The sequence below is a fragment of the Buceros rhinoceros genome, unplaced genomic scaffold, assembly GCF_000710305.1.
Source record: "Buceros rhinoceros silvestris isolate BGI_N320 unplaced genomic scaffold, ASM71030v1 scaffold1348, whole genome shotgun sequence".
Classification (NCBI taxonomy): Eukaryota; Metazoa; Chordata; class Aves; order Bucerotiformes; family Bucerotidae; genus Buceros; species Buceros rhinoceros.
In genome coordinates this window covers 187-13,112 of record NW_010426119.1, presented here as the reverse complement: position 1 = coordinate 13,112, position 12,926 = coordinate 187, and the positions used below count along the sequence as shown (strand labels likewise).

At 40.6% G+C, this 12,926-nt stretch overlaps 1 protein-coding gene across 1 annotated transcript in view; it reads left to right on the top strand.

Moving 5' to 3' along the window:
* THOC2 (THO complex 2) overlaps positions 1 to 8,693 on the top strand; it is a 42,773-nt gene extending 34,080 nt beyond the window's left edge. Inside the window, exons 33-39 of the mRNA XM_010141342.1 lie at positions 1,410 to 1,445; positions 5,543 to 5,680; positions 6,029 to 6,098; positions 6,180 to 6,337; positions 6,973 to 7,049; positions 7,160 to 7,207; positions 7,832 to 8,693. Of these exons, the coding sequence (XP_010139644.1) occupies positions 1,410 to 1,445; positions 5,543 to 5,680; positions 6,029 to 6,098; positions 6,180 to 6,337; positions 6,973 to 7,049; positions 7,160 to 7,187 (507 nt within the window). The 3' untranslated portion in view covers positions 7,188 to 7,207; positions 7,832 to 8,693. The remainder of the gene's footprint in view (positions 1 to 1,409; positions 1,446 to 5,542; positions 5,681 to 6,028; positions 6,099 to 6,179; positions 6,338 to 6,972; positions 7,050 to 7,159; positions 7,208 to 7,831) is intronic.
* The last annotated feature ends 4,233 nt before the right edge of the window (positions 8,694 to 12,926 follow it).

The window sequence follows — 12,926 nt, the reverse complement described above, 5'->3', positions numbered from 1 at the left end:
ACTGGAGGTTTTATGTTGCATTAGAAAATGCATTCCTTTTCTTTATTGGCGGACTGTCTTTTTTTCTATAAAAATATTTTTAATCAAAATAATGCTTCAAGGACCTGGCACAAATTTTGTAAATAGTGTTTGGAAATGGCAAGAGCGTTTTTACACAGAAGTGCCTCATTGTTTTAAGCAGTCAGTTTTTTTGGCGTGCAATGGTAGCTACAAGCAAAGGAGTCTTTGCAGCAGAGTGGAGCATATTTTTCTGCACTTCTATTGAAGAATCTATAGCACTGAAGATTCCTGGATGATACGGGATGCACGATACCTCTGAATTCATCAGGCTTCTTGATGAGCATCATACCGATATGTGCCTTCTAAGGAGGAGTCTTGAAAGGAGTTCCATTTTAAAGTCTCCTTGGTGATCAGTTCTCCTGTAGTTGTGTATATTGAGTGCGCATGCAGCTTCTGTTGTACCTTCCCTTCGAGGTTTGTTTATTTCCAATGGGTTCCCACCATGTTGAGCCCTGCGTTACGATAAAACCAGATGTGGCAACCAAGCCTACTACCCAGCAAAGAGAAACCCCAAGCATTCAAGCGCAGCACAAAACCATGGGCGTAGCCTACTTGAAGACTCAGGGTAGCCATTCCTTGCTCCATATTTGTTTTATTTCTAAACCATCTGTGTTCATGGAATCTTTGAATTTGCAGTACGTTGAACATTTAAAACTGTAAGTTACTAATACTTCATCAAGAGCACTGTGATGGATTGTGTGGGCCTTTAAACTTCACCATCTTACCAGGTTTAGAACGAGCTTTTCTTTTTTTCTGGTTTTTCAATGAGGACATCCTTTTTCTATGTAAGATTTACTTGAAAGGTTTGGGTTAATTTTGGAGAACTCAAATAGCTGTTACTAGCTTTGAAGGGAGCAGGTGACAGTGATAACTATTCAAAATGACAAAGTTTTTCTTGCCTGTTTTTTGTAAATGGCAGTGTAAAGTCATTCTTGAGTGCTTCTACCACACTTAACCGAAAGTGGAGAAGATACAGGCTTAAAAACATTCTCCATCTGTTTCACCTGTGGATCAGCTGTATTTAGAGTTAAAACTATCTTTTTCTTTATATTTTGTCTTGGTGGGAGAGTGTTTTTTCTCTGTTTTATGAAAAATCAGATTTAAACACATTTTGTAGTTTACTTAATTGGGTCTGCAGAATACCTATGACTGTCTCTTTTTTTTTTTCCACTTCTTTCTTCTAAAAAAATTTCAGTTTGTAGCTTTAATCAGTATATAGTATTAACATAAGATTTATTCCAGAAGGAGTAGCTGTTCTTTGTTTCAAGGGTACGGCCATGCTTCCCAAAGTTCCTCTGGTTTCTGAAAGCCATTCCAGTTTACGTGTCATCTCCGTTCATTTTCTACAGGACAACGTCAACGAACTCAAGGACTCTTCAGCAAAGGTTTGAATCTTTTAGACACCACCAAACTTTACTTTCATGTTTTGTTGCAGGGAGAACTTGCCTTTTGATCTTGTGGGAAACCCCATCAGAAAATTTGAATTCCATTCCTGTAAATGCTATTGTGGTAAAAGAGAGTTTTTCAGTCTGCTGTATAGAACCTCTCTACAAGAGAAAGGGGTAGTTACGTGGAAGCACCTGAATTTACCATTCTGTCAATATTTTTAAGAGACTTCAAGGTTTAGTATCTTTTCTGGCCCTCTCTGAAACTTGTAAATTTGTAGAAATGTCCTTAGGATTAAGCCGTTTATTTATTGAAGTAATAGAATAGTTAAACTAGTTCTTAGAATAGTTCTTCTTTCAATACCAATTAAAAACAGTAGTTATTTAAAACCAAAAATATTTGAGATTATCTCATGAATATGCTTTCCCCTCGCTACCATTGTATTCATATCTATGTATTATGTTTCTAAGCATCACGGACAATCTCCTAAATTACCATCTTCGTGGGTTTGCTTCCTGTAAAGGCACTTCAGATTTCATGTCTTACGAGAACGTATCCTAAAGAATGCTTTCAGAAGTCCAGAGAATCACAAAACACCAGGTTGGAAGGAACCTCAAGGACCATCTGGTCCAACCTTTCCTGGCAAAAGCCCGGGCTAGACAAGCTGGCCCAGCTCCCTGCCCAGTCAGATCCTAAAAGTCCCATGTTGGGGACTCCACTTCCCTGGGGACATTATTCCAATGGCTGATTGTTCTTGTTGTGAAAAATCTTCCTCTTGTGTCCAGTCAATATCTCCCCAGGAGTAACTTGTACCCATTACCCTGGTCTTTTCCATGTGACTTGTTGAAAAAAAGGAGTCTCCATCTTCTTTGTAGCCACCCTGGTTGCTGGAACATGGTGATAAGGTCTCCCTAAACCTCTGCTCAAGGCTGAACAAACCCAGTCCTCTCACCCTTCCCTCACATGGCAGCTTCCCGATCATCTTTGTGGCCCTTCTCTGGACCCTGCCAGCCTGTCCACAGCTTTTCTGTATAGCGGGGACCAAAACTGAGCAAGGTGTTCCAGGTGTGGCCTGACGAGTGCTGAGCAGAGTGGGGTATGGGTTGAATGACATTTGGCAATACTGGATTATAGGCAAATTCTGCAACTGTTCTCTTTTCAAACTCAACCACTTGCATAGTAAGTCACAAATACTATAAAGTCACTAACATATGAAGGTGTGTGCCTAATAGGAAGTGGATCAGCTCTGCTAAAGTTGCTTAATTATGCAGTCAGTATCAATGTGTAACCAAATAGTGCAGTTACTTATCACTTGGAAGATGCCCACCCTCTGGATGTTGTGGATAATTTACAGGTGTGTCTAGGATTACCTATGCATTTTTTAAATTCAGTGAATATAATGGATTATCACTTCCTGTTCTGTATTCACACTGCTGTTTTGCTTGTAGCTCTCAGTATAAACAAAGTGTTCAGAACACTTTATATGCTTTAATTCAAAATAGCTCTGAATGGACACATGCTGATGGGTTTTTTAATTGAATCTTTCCAGTACCAACCACACCTGCTTATAGGGAGAGTGTATATAGGAAACATCCTTTGATTCTTACGGTTGATGAAATTACGCTGTCTAGACATTGAATCCATACACTTTCGAAAATGATTTATAAATCACTGTCTTAATACCTTGTGTATTTTTTTAAATTAGAAAACTATAGTATTTGAGCTCACATCTGTCTGAAGTGTGTTACACGGCAGTCTATATATTCTCGCTTTGCCCTCCCTCACTGTATCCCTCACTGCCCTCAAGGTTCAACTGGTTAATTGAAACTTTACTCAAAGTTTCACTAGTTAAGTTGAATTTTTTTATTTAAAACTGTTTATTTTATTTATTAACCCATTGCTGTGGTAATCAAGCAGACAGTGAAGCTGTTTGTAATTAAATGATCAATGAACAGCTTTGTTTTTCAAATTGACCATTAAAGTCAAATTTTAGGATGAGCAAAGATGTGTTTGTGTAGACTTAGCTGGAAGTGCATTGCAGTTGTGTGACTTGTTAATGGATTTATTGTTTTAAGTGCTCTGGGGATGGGGAGGTGCCCAGCCCTTTCCTTCCTCTTCTGAATGCTGTTTTCTATTCTTTCTCACTGAATGAACTAATTTTCAGTCTTCAGTGCCATTCTGACAGGCTTAAGGCACTTCTTGACACTGTTGCCTATACATGGTGTAAGACAAGTTAAATGCTGCTCTTTTCTGCCATGTACTTGTTTGGGGAAAGCTTGGGATATTCAGACACCTGTAAGATTTATGAGTTCAGCTTCCACTGAAAGTTAGTAGAAGTCTGGTGCTGTTGTATACCTACAGGCTTGCTTTACTCCTGACTTTGCCTGATTTCTGGGCCCAGACCATTGAAAAGTTGGTTTGTGTTGCAGGTTGTAAAATAAATGGTGCTAGGCTTGGATTAGGTTTGTTTTATTCTTGCTCTGGCTTTTGCCCATGTTACACAACATACATTGATGTGGCTTCAGTTAGCAGCATTTCTAGAAGGAAGCTGATAAAGTTGATAAAGGAACGCACTTTTCCCAGTCTTTGCGTTGGGGTGATAGAAGAGCAGTGGCATCTGTCGTGAACAACCAGGTGAACTTAAATGGAGTAGAAGAAAACAGAGCCACGTGTTTGCTTTGTTCCATGGAAAGTTGTCTCGGGCAGACAATTGAATGGGGCTCTGTAGAAAAAAAACATTTGCAAGTTGCTGTTAAAAATTGACAGCAAAAAAGGAGCAAGAATACATTTACCTGTGACATGACAGTGCAGGAAATCAAGCAAGACAAGGAGTGAGGGCACAGAGTATCTAGTGAAAGGAGTGCTGAAGGTTCAGTCTCTGGCACAAGAAGACACTAAAATTCCAGGGAAGTAATAAAAGGAAAAGAGACCTCATGTTGTCAGTGTGACTTTTAACGTAGGACCAGTAACATCAAGTTTTGGTAAGTTAAACGTTTACCAGAACTGCAGATGGATAGGATGAGTTTCATTAAAAGGAAAAAAAGTATATGAAGCAGTATTTGGTTTGGTTCAAGTGATTTCTAGAGTGTTCTAAAGTAATTAATACTCCATTTTCCTCTTTCTTTGGTGTCTTAAGATGTCTCCCTGAAAAGAAATAGAGAGCATTTTATTTAGAAGATACTATTTTTATGGATTTGGGGAAAGATTAAAGTATACTTTTTAAACGTGTGTTGTTGTAACTTTTAAATACATGAAATACCAAGGAAAGGAAGTTTTAATTTAAAACATGCTCTTATTGGTATTTTATGAAAAATATTTCTAACTATACAATTGTCCTTAGAAAGACAACTAGTTACTGTCATGCACCAGTATTTATATAAAACATGAGCTACATTATACACAGTAGCCTCTAAACATTGTCTAACGTTACACTTGATATTGCTGTGACTTATTTTCTATTCTTCTGTCCTGTGACCCCAGCTTATATAAAAAAACCTCAGCTTTGTGAAAATACTGTGTTTCACAGACCTTATCAAAATTGGTTTGGCGAGAAGAGTGGAATAACAATCTAGGACACATTTCAGAGCAAACCCCATTCTTCTCTATGTTTGTCTGCATTTATCGCTTGAGGTGGAGTTTTGTGTTACTTTAGATGAAAAAACACGTGATGCAAAGTGTTGGCTTCAATGCTTTGTGGATTGAGATTATTCTTTAAAAAATAATTTGAACCTGTTTAAGCAGCTGTTTCCATTCATTCATTCCAGCCAAGATTGCGAGTGTTAAAACAGGCTGAGAATCTGCCTGTGCTGTCTGATTTGTTTTCCTGTGTCAAATGATACTGGTGAACAAAGTTGTGTATTTGATGTAAGTGCTTCATTTAAGAGAAAGTGTTCTTCAAATTCCAGTGTGGAGAAACAAAGCTATAGGTTAAATTAGAGATTACAAGTTTGAAAATGTCTTCCATCACTTTTTGCTAGTAAACTAGTGATGTTTAATTTTGTTCTTAGAGCTTGATCTGTTATGTTAGAGTAAGACTTTTTATTTATGCATCTAGGAATACATATTAATCTTTGGTGATATTGCCTTAATTTAACAGCACTACATTAACCACACTACTCCAACACTGTCCAAGAGTAAGGAAAGAGAAGTGGACAAGAAAGATTTGGACAAGTCAAGGGAAAGATCCAGAGAGAGAGAGAAGAAAGATGAAAAGGACAGGAAAGATCGAAAAAGGGTTGGTGAAATTTTTATAAACTAGTTTAGAAAGTTGGTATGTACGGGGAGTGCTTTCTGGTCAAAAGTCCTGACAGCAGTAATGGTTGTGCAGCCTGTCCAAGCAGAAGAGATCCGTCTCAGGGTGGTTCTCCTTTTGTTCTGTTACTTTTTCCAAGGTCGGATTACAGTAATGTATTCAGAACTTTTTCCCCTCAAAACCGATCTCGGGAAACTTTACACGAGGTATAACAACTCAGTTACATTTCAGTACCCAAAAATGAGTTCTCCAAAATAATATTGTAAGCAGGTGTTACTTCAGGAGTATGTTTTAAGCTGCTAACATCTGCATAATTGTATTTGGTGCCAGGATCATTCAAACAGCGACCGAGAGGTACCACAGGATTCAACTAAACGACGCAAAGAAGAAAATGGGACAAGTACGTATTTTATCTTGTGTGTATCTGCTACACACAAAATGACTTCGTGTTGTGGATTACAGCGTTTTGTTGTGTTTTTAGCTGGCTCTTCAAAACACAGTAAGAGTGAAAGTCCTTCTGATTCTCCTCGCTTAAATGAAAAGGAGAAGGAGAAGAACAAATCAAAATCTTCAGGAAAAGAGAAAGGTGATTCGATTAAAGCAGAAAAGATGGAGAAGAGCTCCTCTGGCAGCAAAAAGGTAAAACAGGCTATTCTGGTAATTTGATTTTGTTGTTGTGGTTGACAGAACAAGCTAATTCTTTTTTCTTAAATGTTATTGCTGCTCTATGGGCTAAATTAAAAAGAGACGCTGTGAATGTGCTTCTGGAAATTCTGGTATCTTGTGGCTCTAAATACTTCTCCAGTCGCTGCTGGCAGGGTAAATCGGAGGGAGAGTCCCTTTTGGCAGTAGCCAGGGAAATTCAGAACCTTAAGTTCTTTAGGTTTTGAATAATCTAGAATATTTACAGACTGGTTTCGTGAACAAATATTTGAAAGCAGAGTTAATTTACATATAAACGAGTCTGCTTATATTCAGGCTTCCAAGTGTGTGTGTCAGCACAGCTTTTTTTTTGTGGGAACAGGTATGTATGTTACAGTCATGTGTGAAACACCCAACAGTAGTTCCCAGTTGTAACTCTTTAGTGGTTGTGGTTATCAGAACCATAAAACAAAGCTAGAATAATCTCAGAAATCATAGGAGCTGATAACTGTCGTTCTGACTGGTTTTTTTGGTTTTTTTTTAGTTGTGGCCAGTTACAACTGTAAATATGTATAATCCTAATCGGAGCCTGCAGTGTCTGTTATAAACTCTTTCCTGTATCTGTCTTAAAGGAATCAAGACATGATAAAGAAAAAACAGAAAAGAAAGAAAAACGAGACAGCACTGGAGGGAAAGAAGAAAAGAAACAATATCCTTTTACACATTAGCATTTCAGAAGAACACAGGAAAATACAGCTTCCTTTATTACATGTAGTAAACTGTGTGGTGTGGTTTCTTTTCCCTTAACATTGAATCTACTCATAAATCTTCAGACAAGCACAGATAATGAAGATCGTTCCAGTCAAGGTAAAAGTTTTTGCAATTTGCTCTGTTTGACTTGATGTCTCCTGTGGCTCCTTCTGGCCAGTGGAGGATCTACAATAAAAACAGCCCAAGTGTGGAAGGGCTGAAATTACCCAGAGTGGGTGCTTGGGTTTTTTGGTTGGTTGGGAACTTTGCCCATCATCAGCACAGAGACTGAGTAGATGCTCAAGTGTGCTGGCGAACTTCAAATAAGTTCCCCAGCCTACCAACTGGAATGCTGACTACACCCCGTCGTTTGGGTAGTGACGGATGAAAAAAAGTGCTTTGTTTATAGTGATACCGTTACGGAATCTAATCCTGTGCTCCTACTTGTTAAATCTTCTGTAACATCCTTCCTAATGTACAATGTCTGATTGACCGCGTTTACTTCTTGCCTAATTTAGGGATAGTAATGTTTTGAGTGGGTTGTACTTCTAAAGGAGTTTTTGACTTCACAAGTGACTTACTTCTGACTCTGCCGTGCAGTGCTCACATAAATACAGTTCTTACTGTGGATTAAACTAGAGTTTGGCAGTGAATGACTGGTGAAAATAGTTTGATTTTCCTCCTCAGTCTCTGAATTGTGAATGAAATAAAAGCTAATTCCAGTTATGTATGCCTTTGCAGGTGAAATTGAAATGGGAGGATATCCAGCTGTGACCAGAAATGTATTTTCCAGAGTATAGATTGCACAGAAATTTGTGAATGAAGAGGACCCATCTGCATCTCCTTAAATTATTCAGTTCTTTGCTTTATTTCCCCCATGCTGAGGATTTAATTGTTGAGTTGTACATTACTGTATTTTTAACTTGTTGCTTAGTTTCTTACACATTTATTTTCAGTACCTGGCTGAAAGTGTTACCTATTCCATATTTTAGCACAATGTGCTGCAAACCAACAGTTGCCATAGTGCAAATGAGGTTTCATGTGTACAGAGATCCACTTTAGGTTGTTGCAGATACTGCCTGAGTTTAGTAATTCTTTCAATCTGAAATGCATTCTTTTAGATGTTTGACAACCACCAATAAACAGTTATTGAACTTTTTTGGATTTACCTCATTTAAACTCAGTTTTTATTTATTACTTGGCCTGTTTTTAATATCAGTGACTAAAAAAATCAAGTGGGAGCACTGTTTTCATGCAATGCCTAGGGATTATTTGTATATTGTGTTGACTTGTTTAAAGAACTTGTTGACAACGCTGACTTGTTTAAAGAAACAAAGAATGAACCCTGTCCCTTCCATCCCACCCTGTGCTCAGTTGTCCCTTGCCACACATTTTGTTTGCCATGTTGTTTTTAGATTGGAAATGCTCTCTTCAAAACTGAAATAAATTTCAATTACAGCTACAGGAGCTTTGTATTGCTGAACTTTAGTCTGAAAAGTTTCACAACGACATTTTTAAAAGAAAAAAAAATTTTTTATCTGCTGAATTCTACCAGTGTAACCTTTTTTCTAAATAAACAATAGTTTTCTCAATGGGTCGTAAATCATTCTCTGTGTGGTTACTTTATTGCTTTATGTGGTGGTATGAAAGTGTGGTGTTAGTTGGAATTGTGGGAGGATGCTCTCTCTGCTTGTGAGCCTCTGTACCTGCTTGCTGATGAGATGCAGAGGGTCAGTGACATAGTGCGGTGCCTGCTGCAAAGTGACGCATGTGTCACGCTTCTCCGGGGGTTTTGGAAAGCTCCTGCCTTCGGTCAAGTTCACATCTTTCTCTAGAGGCATTTTCCACTCATTCAAAGCTCATTAAAATCTCTGGCACTTTTGGGTTTTTTTTCCCATTTCCTAATCCAGTCTAATTAGACTGACTTAGTGTCTTGGAGATGTCTTAGCTTAGTTTGACCAGCTTAGTTTAATGCCTAACACTTGGGTGATGCCTCCATCTCAGATGTTCACCTGGGTAAGAAATCTTCAGATCCAGAAGTCTTTGGATCACATTCATGATTAATTTCCACCTCTCCCCAAAGATGTGAATTTCCTTCAGTAAAAACAGTCAGAGGTTTGGCTCACAACCCACGTTTTCTAGCTCAAGGAATACCCTTGTGTTCTTCAGAGCAGAGGAGGTTCCAATGTCTTGTCCAGAGACTGTTTGCTATTTACGTAGTGATTAAAAAGGTGTAAGTGGAAGCTGAGCTTTTTTGGCCTGAGTGCCGCAGGTTAAATACCCAGTGAAAAAACAGTGAATAGCACTTACGGTGCTATTTACACATAAAATCGATCGAATGGTAACATCAGCCCACCAGGCCGTTCCTCTTCAGCCTTTGTGTTTACTGTATCTTTGTCTCCATTTTAAATTCAAATTCGACTCCTCATCCGTTTGATAAGGACCTACGTGCTTTTCAACCTCGATGTGATAAAAGTGTTGGGGTGTGGAGGAGAGGATCCGATGCCAGTGGGAGGCATTTCACAGCACGCAGTTCTGCGAAGATTTCAGTCTTTAGAGCCTTGGTCCTCACAGCAGCTGCCGAAGTGGTGAGAGCTGTCACAGCTGCTGTCCCAAGCCTGGAGTGAAGCTTTCCTCTGTTTTTTAAAGGCACAGCAAACACAGAGTTGATCATAGTCCTTTTAATTTGAATAATCCTTTTAAAAGATGAAGTCATGCAAGTTGAGGGCCGGTTTCTTGGAGGAGATGTGGGCTCTAAGTAGCTTGAAACATTCAAGTGCTGTAAAGTGGTGAACTTGATAACAAAGATTGAGATTTCTTGTAGGTACAGCTTTTCCCAGGACTGTAATGAATTCCAGTCCATGTAATACTGGAATTATTACGTAAGGGAGTGTTTTCATTTTTCACCATCAGACTGACAAGCTGACAGACCATCTGACAGACCATCTCAGACTGACAATCCATGGTGCGGTTGGGCTGCTGTGGTTCATCTCTCTGCCGTCAGCGCTCCACACTGGTGTCTGTTGCCTGCATTCTGCGACCTCTGCTGAGGGCCGTGGCTGTAGCAGCAGTGATGCCCATCAGTGCTTTCAGTTGGCCAAGAAAAGGTTCACTGATGTTTATTAGTGAAACTGATGCAGACAAACTTCAGCTGACATGGGGAGATGAGTCCTTGCTGTACAGGCTTGGGAAAACGGGGTTTGCTCCTGGGGAGGTGTATAAAACCCAACTGTGTCAGAGCAAAGTGATGATTGCTCTGAAGAACATTTAAATGCTCAATATTCTGTTCCTGTGAACTGAAAATGCACGAGGAAATAAGCGTGACATTAAAAACATGAATCATATTTTAAATGGCAAGGTAATCACTGTATGCTGTGTTCAGACTGGTTTGATCTACAAAATCTCTCACTCCGTATTGCTTTTTCCTGTCCTGCTCTTCCTCTTGTCTAAAAAACCTCCATATATGAGGAGCTTGAGTTTCTGAGAGTCGTTTGTTTGTCAGGGAGCGATGCTGGCGACAGACAGGCGTCCGATGTACGTCAGCCACAGCTCAGGCTGAGGCAGGCAGCCTGGTTTGGCTTGAGAGTTGGTATTTCTGTGGAGCTTGGTCAGTGTTTGTTTAGAATTTGCCCATAACAACTATTTTAAAATAGTGAAAAACGTAAGGTACATCCTGTGCTGAACTGATCATGTTTAACAGCATGAAGCCTGCTAAAACCTCATCCTGAATTAGATGTTTTACCTCATGGTTAAAATAACTGATGGTTCGCAAAATATGTGAAAATCAGCAAGGAAATTATGCTGGGAAAATGAAACCTTTTAATTAACCACAACATGACTTTTTTTTTTTTCCTGAGACTTTTGTTTCTCTGTTTAAAAATTGTTTAGCGTGCCCTTGTCTGTGCCTGAAGCGATGAGCTGGGTGTTTTTGAAGGTGATGGGGACACTGAAGGAGAAGAAGGGCCTGAGAGATGGAGCGTGTGTCTGCTTAAAATTGCTGCCCTGTGAGGAGCTGTAACTTGACAGATTTTTAATTGCAGAAGAGGATCTTGGCCTACAGGTTCTGTGCACAAAGCCAATTAATTTGTTTTATAGATTTCATTTTTTGTATGGATTCAGCAGTAACAAAAGCAAACCCATAGCTAAGAGGGTATTTGCTGACTCAAATGATAAAACCCAACATTTTTTAATCAATTATTACTATTTAAATACAGAAGCTTACTTGTCTTAAATATTGTGGTGTTTGGGCTTGGTTTGTTTAGGGGTTTTTTGGGTTTGGGTTTTTTTTCTTTAAATATAATCCGGAGAAAGGAAACTTGAACCGAAAGCTGAACATCCCTGGTGCTCCTTGAGGGTCAGTTTGTGTCTTCAGTGATGTGGGATTTGGGACAGAGGGCTGTCATCGTGCTGGCTGTATTTGGAAGTACTGAATATTAAGAAATTGTAGAGCTTACGGAATCAGCCAAACTCTTCTGACTAGCTTTGTTATTTTGGAATGAATATTGAAGATTACAAACCCTTGTTCTGCAGTGCAAGAAAGACACAGACAAATTGGGAAGGGAATCATGTAGGAGTTACCCAGCTAATTAGAGGTGAGGGAGAATTACTAAAAAGGAGAGTTACCGAGCTAAATACTCAGACTCTTTTAATTAACTCATTAGGGCAGTGTAAAATGAAATAGTTCCATCAAAGTCACTCTAGTCCTTGGGGTTTACTGCAGTGTGAATGAGATGAGGCTTTGGCTGGTTGACTGTGCCGTGGCATCCCGCCGGGACTGCAGCAGCTGGTGTCCCCAAGGAGCTGCTGGGGCTCAGGGCCATCACACCGAGGTGGGGTTAAGGTGGGCAAGGAAAAAGGTCACCTTGGGATCTGTGAATGTAGGGCAATCTCCGAACAAAACAGGAGATGTATCTGTCAGCCCAGATGCTTACAGGTGAGTCGAAACCATCATCTAAAATTCAGCTTCAGGGAGCTGGGTACTTGCCCGGGCAGAGGGTTTGTTCCTCACCCGCAGTGCCCGCTGAGGTGGCAGAAGCAGCATGCTGCTTGCCCTGCCCCAGGAGCAGTGGTGGGAGAGGAGAAGGGATGCAGGATGCTTACACTGACCCTGTCAGTGGTGCGTGGCAAGTGCAGAGATACACCAGCAGCCAACTGCAATGGTCAAAATGGTGTAATGAGCTTTGGGAAAGACGTGCTGGAGCTGGGGTAACTCAGCTGTGCTCGGCAATGTCCTCGTTTCGTGAGAGAGGTCCTGCAGGGATTCAGCCGCATGTATGGAGCCATCAGTGAGGGTTTAGGGGTGTTCGAGGGTGGGAGCTGTGTGTAGAGGGCAGCTCATGGCAGAGGGGAAGGACAGAGACCTTGCAGCGGGGAAATGGGGGGTCAGTGAGTCCCGGAGGGCTGAGGAAAGCGTGGAGGGAAGCAGACGGTGTTTCCAGAGCTGCTCGGGTTGCATGGCTGGCAGCACCGCTGGCACGGCCGTCGCCCTCCATTGACCACCTTTGAGGGGGTTGTGGGGAAGCACACATATAGGGCCCGGCTGGTAGGCGGGAGGGCAGCCCCAGCAGCGCTCCTTGCCCCGTCCTGCCCCGTGGAAAACACGCTACAACGCAGCGCTAATAAAGCCCTGTTCCAGTGTGGCCGGGCTGCGGTGACACTCTAATTGCTCTGTGTCATCTGCAGCATCTGCCATAGGTCATCGCTGCAGCTCCTTGATAATCAGCTATTTTCCTTGACTATGGCAAACTTCCCGTGTTTAAAGGGCAGGGGAATATTAAATAAATACCATTTATATTTATTTGCCTTAGATCCGACGGGGGCTCTTACATTAATTTTG